Source organism: Lolium perenne, chromosome 4, assembly GCF_019359855.2.
Source record: "Lolium perenne isolate Kyuss_39 chromosome 4, Kyuss_2.0, whole genome shotgun sequence".
Taxonomy (NCBI): domain Eukaryota; kingdom Viridiplantae; phylum Streptophyta; class Magnoliopsida; order Poales; family Poaceae; genus Lolium; species Lolium perenne.
The window spans coordinates 195,062,554-195,076,700 of record NC_067247.2 but is presented as its reverse complement, the minus strand read 5'-3'; the positions used below and the strand labels follow the sequence as shown (position 1 = coordinate 195,076,700).

General features: G+C 48.1%; 1 protein-coding gene across 1 annotated transcript; it reads right to left on the bottom strand.

Moving 5' to 3' along the window:
• Nucleotides 1-11,727: 11,727 nt before the first annotated feature.
• On the bottom strand, nucleotides 11,728-13,219 carry LOC139839245 (uncharacterized). The gene is made up of 4 exons (XM_071829297.1): nucleotides 13,115-13,219; nucleotides 12,790-12,925; nucleotides 12,448-12,711; nucleotides 11,728-12,377 (listed from the first exon to the last, which is right to left on the bottom strand). Exons 1-4 carry the CDS (start codon nucleotides 13,217-13,219, stop codon nucleotides 11,728-11,730), a joined length of 1,155 nt encoding a protein of 384 aa, XP_071685398.1.
• Nucleotides 13,220-14,147: the final 928 nt, after the last annotated feature.

The following is a 14,147-nucleotide window of genomic DNA, read 5'->3' as shown; positions in this document are numbered from 1 at the left end:
GACTCTCCATGTAAACCCTAGATCCGTGCGCCTATATAAGCCGGATCCCGGGAGCCCTAGAGGCACAACCACAACTCATTGTAACAACGCGAAAGCGCCCAGATAATTCCAGACAAGCAGCAGTAGGCCCTGTCATCGTGCAGGTGTTCCGAAGCTGGGTAAATCGCGTACCACCGTCCCGAGAGCACTCCGCCCTATGGCCCCTACTTCTTCTCCCCCTCGTGAGGATCCCTCCTCCGGGGTACCGTCGATTAGGCAACGACAGTTGCCGCCCACCGTGGGGCCTGTGGCGTCTGGAGGCCGGAACCGGGAGGGTTCCGCCATGGGAAGCTACGACGACACCATTGCTGTGGGGCGCGTCCTCTACGCCGGAAATCTGCCGATCGTCCCTCCGGATGAGTGTTGGATTCCGGCTAGGACAAACCCCGTCAAGCTCTCCATCGTCCCAGTTGGCGGCATACACATCTTCATTGGGGAAACCGTCGATTCCGACGGAAACCCACTGGTAAGTAACACAGACGCGACCGCCGCTGAGCTGGACGCTGTCGCAAAGATCCGATCTGAGATGCAGGAGCTTCCCAAGGAAGATTCCGCCTCGGATCTGGAATTTTCAAAGCCCACCCAATCCGCCCCTGAGCAGGAAACAACGGTGGAAGACCAATGCAGATCCGCCTGGGTCTCCCAGGTGTTAGAAAAGCAGAGGTGCCACTTCGTACACTTCTTGGCCCATACCGCCGGAACCGCCCCTCAAGAAGACGGAGCTGGTCCTGAGCAGGTAGAGGCACCGGAAAACGACGCAGATCCGGATCAGGCTGAGCCTGTCGGAGAAAGCGAAACTCCGGTTGAAGAGTCGATTTTGGGCAATCTGAGCCCAATTTCCGGAGATACCCCCTCCATGGATACTGACGAGTTTAACCGCAAGCTAGGGGAGTACGGTTTCGGTGATCAGCCTGAAGTCGACTCCGCCCAGCCTAAGCAGGTCCTCGCAACCGTAGCAGCGCTGGGGCAACCTGGATCAGAAGAGGCAACCAACCAATGTGACCCTCAGCCATCCCGCCAAGGATCTCCAATGTCACGGGAGCGACCCCGCAGGGATTCTTCCTCGGAGGAACTCCTGTCACCAGAAGAGATGGTTGCACGAGCAGTTCTTAACAAACCTATAACCTCGGGCGACGCCGCAGATCCGGAGGCTCTAGAGGCCACTAGAAAGGAAATGCTGGCCACAGCCAAGAAGCTCGCCGATACCGCAGCCGCATTAAGGGATGAAAGGGCAGAAGCTGAAGGTTTGATGGACCAATTCGACAGACAGGATCGCGAAATTGCGGCCACACTCAAGCATGTCAAGAGCATGGCGCAAGAGTGGGAAGTAAAGATGACTTACGCGCAGGCGGAGGCTGATCGAATCGTTAGAGAAGCAATTCCGCCTCGCAGAATCAACTTCGCCACGCCCGCAGAGCAGCAGCCGCTGGAAACCCCAAAGGACAACATGCTAAAAGCTGCGGAGCTGTTGAAGAAGAAGGACGAAGAGGTTGACATCAACTACCTCCGCAAACTTGTCGCTTCAGCAATGCAGCAGCAAAGCAAGGCGGATACTTCGCGCAGGTTAGAATCCAATCCGGATAACTGTGTATCTACCGCGCAGAAGGACGCTCGCGCCGATCGGCATCCCGATGATGAATCACACACCGGAGCCTCGGAGCGCAGAAGAAAAACCAGGGAACACCCAAATCCGATCCCCGTTCCGTCAAAGACGCCTTCGTCAGATCCAAGAAAGGGAAAGGATGCAATGTACTCTGGACGAGACAAATATCGCAACCCCTCTCCTCCACCTAATGGTTACCCGCGACCCCCTCGCCGCCGTAGTCCAGCCGGAAACACCAGGCCCCCAGGGCATGGTGGGGTTGTTATCCACGACAACGTGCTGCCAAGAAACCGAAACAGGGAGCGCTCGCCGGAACCTCGCAGGAACCAGAACAACGATCGTGAGCCCGAACCCAGGAGGAGTCGGAATGAGGAGCGCGACCCAGAGCCTCGCCGGAGCCGCGACCCGGAGCCTCGCCGGAGCCGGAACGACCAGGGCAGCCAGCGCCATGGCGAAGGCAGCCACAGAAGCCGGAGCCAGCACCGGGAAGGCCGAGGAGAATCGGACGGCGGAAGCAAGAAATCGGACCGACCACCTCGCAGGTCTCCCTCACCACCACCTAGCGGTGGCGGCGGAGGTGGAGGCGGAGGCGACGGCCGGAGATCTCGCTCTCGCTCACAATCTCCTCGACACGGCCCGCGCGACGCGCGGGAACGCCTTAACGAATACAGAATCGACTACATTGGCCCGAAGTGCTTTGGCAGGATGATTCGAGAGGAACCAAAGCCAAGGATGAACCTCAAGCTACCCGGAAATCTGAAGCATTATGATGGCACCGAAAGGCCGGATACCTGGATTGAGGATTACTATAATGCAGTAACCTTTGCCGGAGGAACCCCTAACATCGCCTGCCGCATGCTCCAGTTGTACCTTGTAGGTCCAGCCCGGATCTGGCTCAGTGACCTCGAGAAGAACTCCATCTTTTGCTGGTTCGACCTGAAGACCGCTTTCGAGAAACACTTCAGAGGCACCTACAAAAGACCTGCCACGGCAAGCGACCTGCAAGCCTGCATCCAGAAGAAGGGAGAAACCTCAAGAAACTACCTCACACGATGGTTGGCATGCAGGAACGAGTGCGAAAACGTCGACCACACCACCGCCATGTACGCCTTTCATTGGTGGACTGCAGAGGGGAGGATTGCTGAGGCATACGCTCACTCGTTTGGCTAACTCAAACAAGCTGACTTTGGATGAGATGATCTCCATTGCCAGTGATCATACTGCCGCCGATGATGACGCAGGCGGTGATCTCGCAGCTACAGCAATCCCCATACATCAACAAAAGAAGAACCGTGATAACGGCAACAGCAGCAGCCATAAGCGCAAGAACCCTGATGACCAGAAGAGTGGCGGATCCGAGATGGTCGCCATGGCGTTTCAACGCGGAGGTTCAGGAGGCGGAAGAGGACGCGGCCGTGGAGGCGGAGCCGGCAGGGGTCAGCAGCATGCCACTGAGGTCACAGTTGGCGGATCCCGCGCCCCGCAAACCTACGAGGAGTACAGAGACATGCCCTGCCTGGCCCACCTGGATCCGGTTACAGGGAAGTCAACTCACACCAACCGCAACTGCAAGTGGGTCAATGATCTAAAGAACGACCCGGAGGCAGGATACAAGCGAGCCCGAAAGCACCGCCCACGCGGCAAGGGAGGCAAGGGCAAGAACAAGGACAAAGAGGAATATAGTTCTGAGGCGATGGATGAGGATGATAACTCACCGGATCCCAAGGTAGGATCCGCAGGTAAATCCAACCCATTCGAGAAAAAGAGCGTGGGGGCTTACCACACTTTTCTCGGAACCCCAACAGTCCGCGCTGCCAAGTCAGCTACTCGGATCCTGAACGCCACAGTTCCGGCTGTGCCGCAGTATGTCAGGTGGTCGGAAATCCCGTGCATATTTGATAGGGAGGATCACCCTGCCATTGTGCCAAAAGAATGCTACGCCTTAGTTGTAAGTCCCCGCATATACGGGTATGACTTCTCCAAGTGCCTCATGGATGGTGGAGCCAGCTTGAACATCATGTACCTGGAGACTCTAGAGCGGATGAACCTTACCAAGGAACAGCTCAAACACAGCAACACTGAGTTTCATGGCGTGGTTCCGGGTAAGAAGGCGAATTCCCTCGGCAGCATCACACTTCCCGTGGCTTTTGGCGATATTCACAATTTCCGCGAAGAGAAGATCACGTTTGAAGTTGTGCCCTTCAAGAGCTCCTACCACGTCATCTTCGGCAGGCCCACCTACCACAAGTTCCACGCAAGAGCATGCTACATCTACAACAAGCTCAAGATTCCGGGTCCTAAGGGTATGATTACCGTATCCGGAGACTACAAAAAGGCTCATGAGTGCGAGTTAGGCGAAGCCGCCTTCGCAGAGTCTGTGATATCTGGAGAGGAGCTGCAAGGCTACAGAGCCGCGGTGGATCCGACTGAGATGCAGACCACCAAGAAGCAGATCTCCGAACAGAAGACCTCCTTCAAGGCCGCGATAGAAACCAAGAAGCACGACCTCATCAAAGGCGACCCTTCCAAGCAGGTTTCAGTCGGAGCCAACATGGACCCCAAATAGGAAGACGCGCTCGTCGAGTTCCTCCGCGCTAACATGGATATCTTCGCATGGCAACCTTCTGACATGTCCGGAGTACCTAGGGAACTCGCCGAGCACTTCTCCGTGGGAAGGACCCTTCGTCGTTAGTAAAGTGCTTCATAACGGGTCGTACTACCTTGTTGATTTCCGTGAGTGATGGCGTGTAACTCACACGTTCGTTGGGAACCCCAAGAGGAAGGTATGATGCGCACAGCAGCAAGTTTTCCCTCAGAAAGAAACCAAGGTTTATCGAACCAGGAGGAGCCAAGAAGCACGTTGAAGGTTGATGGCGGCGGGATGTAGTGCGGCGCAACACCAGGGATTCCGGTGCCAACGTGGAACCTGCACAACACAACCAAAGTACTTTGCCCCAATAAAACAGTGAGGTTGTCAATCTCACCGGCTTGCTGTAACAAAGGATTAACCGTATTGTGTGGAAGATGATTGTTTGCAGAAAACAGTAGAACAAGTATTGCAGTAGATTGTATTTTAGTAAAGAGAATTGGACCGGGGTCCACAGTTCACTAGAGGTGTCTCTCCCATAAGACGAACAGCATGTTGGGTGAACAAATTACAGTTGGGCAATTGACAAATAAAGAGAGCATGACCATGCACATACATATCATGATGAGTATAGTGAGATTTAATTGGGCATTACGACAAAGTACATAGACCGCCATCCAACTGCATCTATGCCTAAAAAGTCCACCTTCAGGTTATCATCCGAACCCCTACAGTATTAACTTTCAATGCAACAGAGAATTGCTTTCAGTATGGTTCATTATGTTATCAACCACTACTTCCTTAGACATACGATGAATGTTTTATCCCTTTTGGCAACAGCACAACACAACATTAGAACTTTCTCATCCGGTCCCGGTGTCAATGCAGGCATGAACCCACTATCGAGCATAAATACTCCCTCTTGGAGTTACAAGCATCTACTTGGCCAGAACATCTACTAGTAACGGAGAGCATGCAAGATCATAAACAACACATAGATATAACTTTGATAATCAACATAACAAGTATTCTCTATTCCTCGGATCCCCACAAACGCAACATATAGAATTACAGATAGATGATCTTGATCATGTTAGGCAGCTCACAAGATCCGACAATGATAGCACAATGGGGAGAAGACAACCATCTAGCTACTGCTATGGACCCATAGTCCAGGGGTAGACTACTCACACATCACTCCGGAGGCGACCATGGCGGCGTAGAGTCCTCCGGGAGATGATTCCCCTCTCCGGCAGGGTGCCGGAGGCGATCTCCTGGATCCCCCGAGATGGGATCGGCGTTGGCGGTGTCTCTGGAAGGTTTTCCGTATCGTGGCTCTCGGTACTGGGGGTTTCGTCACGGAGGCTTTAAGTAGGCGGAAGGGTAGGTCAAGAGGCGGCGCGAGGGCCCAGACCATAGGGCCGCGCGGCGGGCAGGGGCCGCGCCGCCTATGCTCTGGCTGCCTCGTGGCCCCTCTTCGTTTCGTCTTCGGACTTCTGGAAGCTTCGTGGAAAAATAGGCCCCTGGGCGTTGATTTCGTCCAATTCCGAGAATATTTCCTTACTAGGATTTCTGAAACCAAAAACAGCAGAAAACAACAACTGGCACTTCGGCATCTTGTTAATAGGTTAGTTCCAGAAAATGCACGAATATGACATAAAGTGTGCATAAAACATGTAGATAACATCAATAATGTGGCATGGAACATAAGAAATTATCGATACGTCGGAGACGTATCAGCATCCCCAAGCTTAGTTCTGCTCGTCCCGAGCAGGTAAAACGATAACAGTATAATTTACGGAGTGACATGCCATCATAATCTTGATCATACTATTTGTAAAGCATATGTAGTGAATGCAGCGATCAAAACAATGTATATGACATGAGTAAACAAGTGAATCATAAAGCAAAGACTTTTCATGAATAGCACTTCAAGACAAGCATCAATAAGTCTTGCATAAGAGTTAACTAATAAAGCAATAATTCAAAGTAAAGGCATTGAAGCAACACAGCGGAAGATTAAGTTTCAGCGGTTGCTTTCAACTTGTAACATGTATATCTCAATGATATTGTCAACATAGAGTAATATAATAAGTGCAATAAGCAAGTATGTAGGAATCAATGCACAGTTCACACAAGTGTTTGCTTCTTGAGGTGGAGAGAAATAGGTGAACTGACTCAACATTGAAAGTAAAAGAATTGTCCTTCATAGAGGAAAAGCATCGATTGCTATATTTGTGCTAGAGCTTTGATTTTGAAAACATGAAACAATTTTGTCAACGGTAGTAATAAAGCATATGTATCATGTAAATTATATCTTACAAGTTGCAAGCCTCATGCATAGTGTACTAATAGTGCCCGCACCTTGTCCTAATTAGCTTGGACTACCGGATCATCACAATGCACATGTTTTTACCAAGTGTCACAAAGGGGTACCTCTATGCCGCCTGTACAAAGGTCTAAGGAGAAAGCTCGCATTGGATTTCTCGCTATTGATTATTCTTCAACTTAGACATCCATACCGGGACAACATAGACAACAGATAATGGACTCCTCTTTTATGCATAAGCATGTAGCAACAATTAATAATTTTCTCATTTGAGATTGAGGATATGTGTCCAAAACTGAAACTTCTACCATGGATCATGGCTTTAGTTAGCGGCCCAATGTTCTTCTCTAACAATATGCATGCTTAACCATAAGGTGGTAGATCGCTCTTACTTCAGACAAGACGGACATGCATAGCAACTCACATGAAATTCAACAATGAGTAGTTGATGGCGTCCCCAGTAAACATGGTTATCGCACAACAAGCAACTTAATAAGAGATAAAGTGCATAATTACATATTCAATACCACAATAGTTTTTAAGCTATTTGTCCCATGAGCTATATATTGCAAAGGTGAATGATGGAATTTTAAAGGTAGCACTCAAGCAATTTACTTTGGAATGGCGGAAAATACCATGTAGTAGGTAGGTATGGTGGACACAAATGGCATAGTGGTTGGCTCAAGTATTTTGGATGCATGAGAAGTATTCCCTCTCGATACAAGGTTTAGGCTAGCAAGGCTTATTTGAAACAAACACAAGGATAAACCGGTGCAGCAAAACACGCATAAAAGACATATTGAAAACATTATAAGACTCTACACCGTCTTCCTTGTTGTTCAAACTCAATACTAGAAATTATCTAGACCTTAGAGAAACCAAATATGCAAACCAAATTTTAGCATGCTCTATGTATTTCTTCATTAATGGGTGCAAAGCATATGATGCAAGAGCTTAATCATGAGCACAACAATTGCCAAGTATCACATTACCCAAGACATTAATAGCAATTACTACATGTATCATTTTCCAATTCCAACCATATAACAATTTAACGAAGAAGAAACTTCGCCATGAATACTATGAGTAGAAACCAAGGACATACTTGTCCATATGCTACAGCGGAGCGTGTCTATCTCCCATAAAGTGAATGCTAGGATCCATTTTATTCAAACAAAACAAAAACAAAAACAAACCGACGCTCCAAGAAAAAGCACATAAGATGTGATGGAATAAAAATATAGTTTCAGGGGAGGAACCTGATAATGTTGTCGATGAAGAAGGGGATGCCTTGGGCATCCCCAAGCTTAGACGCTTGAGTCTTCTTAATATATGCAGGGGTGAACCACCGGGACATCCCCAAGCTTAGAGCTTTCACTCTCCTTGATCATGTTGCATCATACTCCTCTCTTGATCCTTGAAAACTTCCTCCACACCAAACTCGAAACAACTCATTAGAGGGTTAGTGCACAATAAAAATTAACATATTCAGAGGTGACACAATCATTCTTAACACTTCTGGACATTGCATAATGCTACTGGACATTAGTGGATCAAACAAATTCATCCAACATAGCAAAAGAGGCAATGCGAAATAAAAGGCAGAATCTGTCAAAACAGAACAGTTCGTATTGACGAATTTTAAAATGGCACCAGACTTGCTCAAATGAAAATGCTCAAATTGAATGAAAGTTGCGTACATATCTGAGGATCATGCACGTAAATTGGCTTAATTTTCTGAGCTACCTACAGGGAGGTGGACCCAGATTCGTGACAGCAAAGAAATCTGGAACTGCGCAGTAATCCAAATCTAGTACTTACTTTTCTATCAACGGCTTTACTTGGCACAACAAAACACAAAACTAAGATAAGGAGAGGTTGCTACAGTAGTAAACAACTTCCAAGACACAAAATAAAAACAAAGTACTGTAGGTAAAAACATGGGTTGTCTCCCATTAGCGCTTTTCTTTAACGCCTTTCAGCTAGGCGCAAAAAGTGTGTATCAAGTATTATCGGAGGGTGGTGCATTCTCAGCGGAGTGTGGAGTTTTCTCAACCAGGCATAGTATATTAGATACATAAGTTTTAGCATCTCCCTTTTCATTAGTCTTAGGCGTGCTACTCTCATCAAACAAATTTTCAGGAACAAGCCAAGCATAGTTATTTTCTAGTGCATCATTCATAGCTAAGAGTTTACATGGTATTGGTGCTTTGATCTCCCCACCATCATCAATATTATTAGTGTATCTTATTCTATCCATGTCCATTTTTTCAAGGAGACTAACAAAATTAGTATGAGAACCAAGCATGTTAAATTTAGCAAAGACCTTTCTAGCTTCTCTTGCTAGACCACCAAATTCTCTAAGAAGGGTTTCTAAAACAAAATCTTTCTTTACCCCTTCTTCCATATCACCAAGTGTGAGAAACATGTGTTGGATTATAGGATTAAGATTAACAAATTTAGTTTCCAACAGGCGAACTAAATGCGCAGCAGCAATTTCATAAGTAGGCGCAAGGTCTACCAAGTGTCTATCTTCAAAATTTTCAATGGTACTAACATGATTGAAAAATTCTTCTATACTATTTCTCCCAACTATAGACCCACGTCCTACCGGTATGTCTTTCGTGGTAAAATTAAAAGGAAACATGATGAAATAAGTAAAGTAAATGCAAGTAACTAATTTTTTTTGTGTTTTTGATATAGCAAACAAGATAGTAAATAAAATAAAACTAGCAACTAATTTTTTTGTATTTTGATTTAGTGCAGCAAACAAAGTAGTAAATAAAACTAAGCAAGACAAAAACAAAGTAAAGAGATTGAGAAGTGGAGACTCCCCTTGCAGCGTGTCTTGATCTCCCCGGCAACGGCGCCAGAAAAAGAGCTTGATGGCGTGTAACTCACACGTTCGTTGGGAACCCCAAGAGGAAGGTATGATGCGCACAGCAGCAAGTTTTCCCTCAGAAAGAAACCAAGGTTTATCGAACCAGGAGGAGCCAAGAAGCACGTTGAAGGTTGATGGCGGCGGGATGTAGTGCGGCGCAACACCAGGGATTCCGGCGCCAACGTGGAACCTGCACAACACAACCAAAGTACTTTGCCCCAACAAACAGTGAGGTTGTCAATCTTATCGGCTTGCTGTAACAAAGGATTAACCGTATTGTGTGGAAGATGATTGTTTGCAGAAAACAGTAGAACAAGTATTGCAGTAGATTGTATTTCAGTAAAGAGAATTGGACCGGGGTCCACAGTTCACTAGAGGTGTCTCTCCCATAAGACGAACAACATGTTGGGTGAACAAATTACAGTTGGGCAATTGACAAATAAAGTGAGCATGACCATACACATACATATCATGATGAGTATAGTGAGATTTAATTGGGCATTACGACAAAGTACATAGACCGCCATCCAACTGCATCTATGCCTAAAAAGTCCACCTTCAGGTTATCATCCGAACCCCCTCCAGTATTAAGTTGCAAAGCAACAGACAATTGCATTAAGTATGGTGCGTAATGTAATCAACAACTACATCCTTAGACATAGCATCAATGTTTTATCCCTAGTGGCAACAGCACAACACAACCTTAGAACTTTCATCCTTTGTCCCAGGTGTCAATGCAGGCATGAACCCACTATCGAGCATAAATACTCCCTCTTGGAGTTACAAGCATCTACTTGGCCAGAGCATCTACTAGTAACGGAGAGCATGCAAGATCATAAACAACACATAGATATAACTTTGATAATCAACATAACAAGTATTCTCTATTCATCGGATCCCAACAAACGCAACATATAGAATTACAGATAGATGATCTTGATCATGTTAGGCAGCTCACAAGATCCGACAATGATAGCACAATGGGGAGAAGACAACCATCTAGCTACTGCTATGGACCCGTAGTCCAGGGGTAGACTACTCACACATCACTCCGGAGGCGACCATGGCGGCGTAGAGTCCTCCGGGAGATGATTCCCCTCTCCGGCAGGGTGCCGGAGGCGATCTCCTGGATCCCCCGAGATGGGATCGGCGTTGGCGGCGTCTCTGGAAGGTTTTCCGTATCGTGGCTCTCGGTACTGGGGGTTTCGTCATGGAGGCTTTAAGTAGGCGGAAGGGTAGGTCAAGAGGCGGCGCGAGGGGCCCAGACCATAGGGCCGCGCGGCCAGGGCAGGGGCCGCGCCGCCCTATGCTCTGGCTGCCTCGTGGCCCCTCTTCGTTTCGTCTTCGGACTTCTGGAAGCTTCGTGGAAAAATAGGCCCCTGGGCGTTGATTTCGTCCAATTCCGAGAATATTTCCTTACTAGGATTTCTGAAACCAAAAACAGCAGAAAACAGCAACTGGCACTTCGGCATCTTGTTAATAGGTTAGTTCCAGAAAATGCACGAATATGACATAAAGTGTGCATAAAACATGTAGATAACGTCAATAATGTGGCATGGAACATAAGAAATTATCGATACGTCGGAGACGTATCAGTGAGCTGAAGGATAGACCCGCTAATTGGCACCGGAAACGCAAGCGTGAGGATCCGGATGACATCTACGACGAGACAGATCGCCCTTGGAACATCGCACAGCTACGTCCTTTCTACACTTAGCATATTTTTTCCGAGTTACAAACTCTGTAATAATTATACATGATCAATGAAATAAATCTTATGGTTCACTCTTTGAGTCTTTTACCTCCTTTACTTGTTCATTTTAGATCGAGTATGTTTTTCCGACTAAAACCGCAGAGCTGGATGTTTCCGCCTAGGCGTGTATGAAAGTTGTGATTTTCAAAATCGTCCTTTAGGACGTAAGCATAAGTTTTCTGGTGGAAAATTTTTTCGTTGCGAACTCGTGGATTCCTGGTAGCGACTTCCGGCACCTAGGCTGGGGGCTTGTTTCCGCGGTTATGGACGGACGCCATTGGGTTTCGTCACCGCAGGCGAGCGTTTCCGGCCAAAGGTTTTCCGGCTCGTGGAAGGTCAAACGAGTAAGCCGGAAAATTAACAAACCAGCACTTGCTTTTAACAAACGAAACATGCAAATAATTCTAACGGATAGCAGGATAAGTTTTCCGCCCACGCATAATTGTTTCGTCCCTAGATACTTAAGAATTAAAGTTATATTACAAACCCTCGCTGGGGCCAAAATGATGCATTGTTTTTCCGCAGGACTAAGTTTTTACTTCTTCTCAGCCGGAGAAGTTTCCACGTTGGCATCAGCTCCCCCTGCGTCAGTCGGAGCTTCCTTCTCTGCATCCTTGGCAGGCGAAGAGACATCTTCATCTTCTTCCGCTCCAGCTGCAGTCGGAGAAGCAGCGCCACCTTGGTTCTTTGAGCTTGTCCATGTGTACTGGCTTCCGGATTGAGCGGGCCTGTTTTCCGCTTCGCGGTCCTCCAAATGCTCAGCTTCGAGAGGTTCGTCAGCAGAAAGAACCACCTTCTCATAAAATTCATCATGGCGGATCCTCCGAGCAATGCGTGTATCATAGCCGCTAACCGCGTCAAGCAGCGCATTGACATTACATTCCGGAGGAACGCCAGAAGTCACCAGGTCCAGGTTTAAACTCGGATTATGCGCTAAGCACATAGCCAAGGACATGGCAGCTGCACCCCGTGCTGAAGAGGATTGCAGGTCCACAACCAGCTCCGGAAGCAAATCCATCCTCTTGATGAGCTTGCGCACATCGCAGACTCGGCTCTTCTTAATGTTGAGGTTGTGACAGATTTTCCTGGAGGCGGAGATGAGATCCTTGCAGTCTTCTCCGGCCAGCTGAAGCAGGTCATCGCGCGGGAACTGGCTCCGACGTTCCTCGTCATATCCGAGTGGATCTGGAAGATGCAAATTTTGTTAAATACAACAAGTTGCACACATACTGTCGTACAAGTTTCGAGGACGTACCCATGACGTCGGAGTTGAGCAGGTCCCAGCAGCTCTCTGCTGTTTCCATATATTTGCGAAGACCTCCAATTTCTTTTTGCTGCTTCTGGATGATGTCGCTGTCAGTTTGTCTTTTCAGCTCAAACTCACCAGTTTTCCGGATAAGCTCCGAGTTCTTCTCAGAGATTTTCTGTTCTGCCACTGCGAGTTTTGCTTCGAGATTCTTGTGTGCAGCACGAAGAGTCTCCAACTCGGAGGAAGCTGCAGCAAGAGAAGAGGAGGCACCTGCTCATAGTTTTATAAAGTGTCAAAGTCGGAAAGTGCGGGACATAACCAACAATCGTCAGATGATCGGAAACCAACCTTGAGCTTCTGAAAGTTGTTTCTTCAGAGCCGCATTCTCCGCCTGAAAGTGCTGGATTTTCTCCGCCTGGCTGATGGTCACACGACGCTGCAGCGCAATGTTTTTGTGCAACTCGTAATGCAGGGCTTTTTGTTCCTGCAAACACAGTCAGAAATGGAGTGAGTTCCGCCATCATGGTTTTGTCGCTGGAAATTTTTTCCGCCATCATGCTTGGGGGCTACCACGACATTTAAAAATTTCCTTTCAGATTAAGTTCTCTAAAAGTGTTCAGACGCTAACTGATAAAGTTTCCGCCTAAATACTTGGGGGCTACTGGGGGGTTACCTTTTGCTTGCAAACAAGCTTGTCGAAGAATTCGCCAATGTTTTTCTTGGCGTCCTGGATCTCCGACGTTTCAACGTCCAGTTTGCCCCAGGCATTGTTCAGCATAGCATTGAGCAAGTCTTGCTCCAGCTCCCACTTCTCCGCCTCCGTTAGTTTGTTAAAAAACTTCGTGGCATAGGCTTTCGGGGTGGAAGTAAGATCAGCCGGATCTCCAAAGTTTTTGGGGAAAACGACCATATCACCTGTGGAGGCTTCAGCTTTGCCGGAGGAATTGACTTCTGCCTCCCCTTGGTTTTGTCCTTCAGTTTCATCATTGATGGGACCCTTGCCGCCGGAACCATCTCCGCTCACTATGTCGCTGCTAACCGGAATTACTTCCGGTGGAGTGGGTGCGGCAGGAGTTGGAGACTGGTCCGCGGGAGGAGGAGAAGGCTGCAGGGGGGCTTGTGGAGCGCTCGGCGGAACTGGCGTCGAAGGGCCAACGGCGGGAGATTTCTTCTGCATATACTTAGTAATATGCTCCTGAACATTGGTCCGCGCGGTGGTAGGGTTCGGATTCCTGTGAGCAAGTAAAAGGAAAGTATACATAACACAGCTTACCAAGATAAACAACGCATGTTACTCGGAAGCTTACGCTGCGCCCGAAATGTTAGGACGTGAGGGTTCCCCTGCTGTCGAAAGCATCTTCAGGCGCTGGCGCTCCGCCTTCCTAGAGTCAAGTGGAGGTGGTTTGACCACCCTGGGTTTCTTGGCGGAAGCCTCGCCGCTGCCTCCGGCGTCGGAGCCGGAGACTTTGGCGCGGGGACGCTTTGAAGGTCGAGGAGCAGCCTTTCGGGGCACTCGTTCTTCTTCCTCCTCAGGGTCTTCCGGATCCTCTTCCACCAAGTCACCGCTAACGGGAACTCGGAGTATGGTGCGTAGGTTTTCTTCCGCCAAAGAGTCAAGCTGCGAAAATGCTGAGCAGAACAAGTTAAACACTTAGAAAATTGTGAAAGGACAAAGGAATGCGAAGGATTAAGTGCTTACCGGAGGA

Bases quoted from the DNA above. Each gene is read 5' to 3' on its own strand.
- LOC139839245 (XM_071829297.1), bottom strand. From the start codon at position 13,219: ATGCTGAACAATGCCTGGGGCAAACTGGACGTTGAAACGTCGGAGATC. The intron at 12,926-13,114 runs GTAACCCCCCAG...CTGTGTTTGCAG, and splicing joins AGCTTGTTTGCAAGCAAAAG to GAACAAAAAGCCCTGCATTA. The intron at 12,712-12,789 runs GTTGGTTTCCGA...AACTATGAGCAG, and splicing joins ACAACTTTCAGAAGCTCAAG to GTGCCTCCTCTTCTCTTGCT.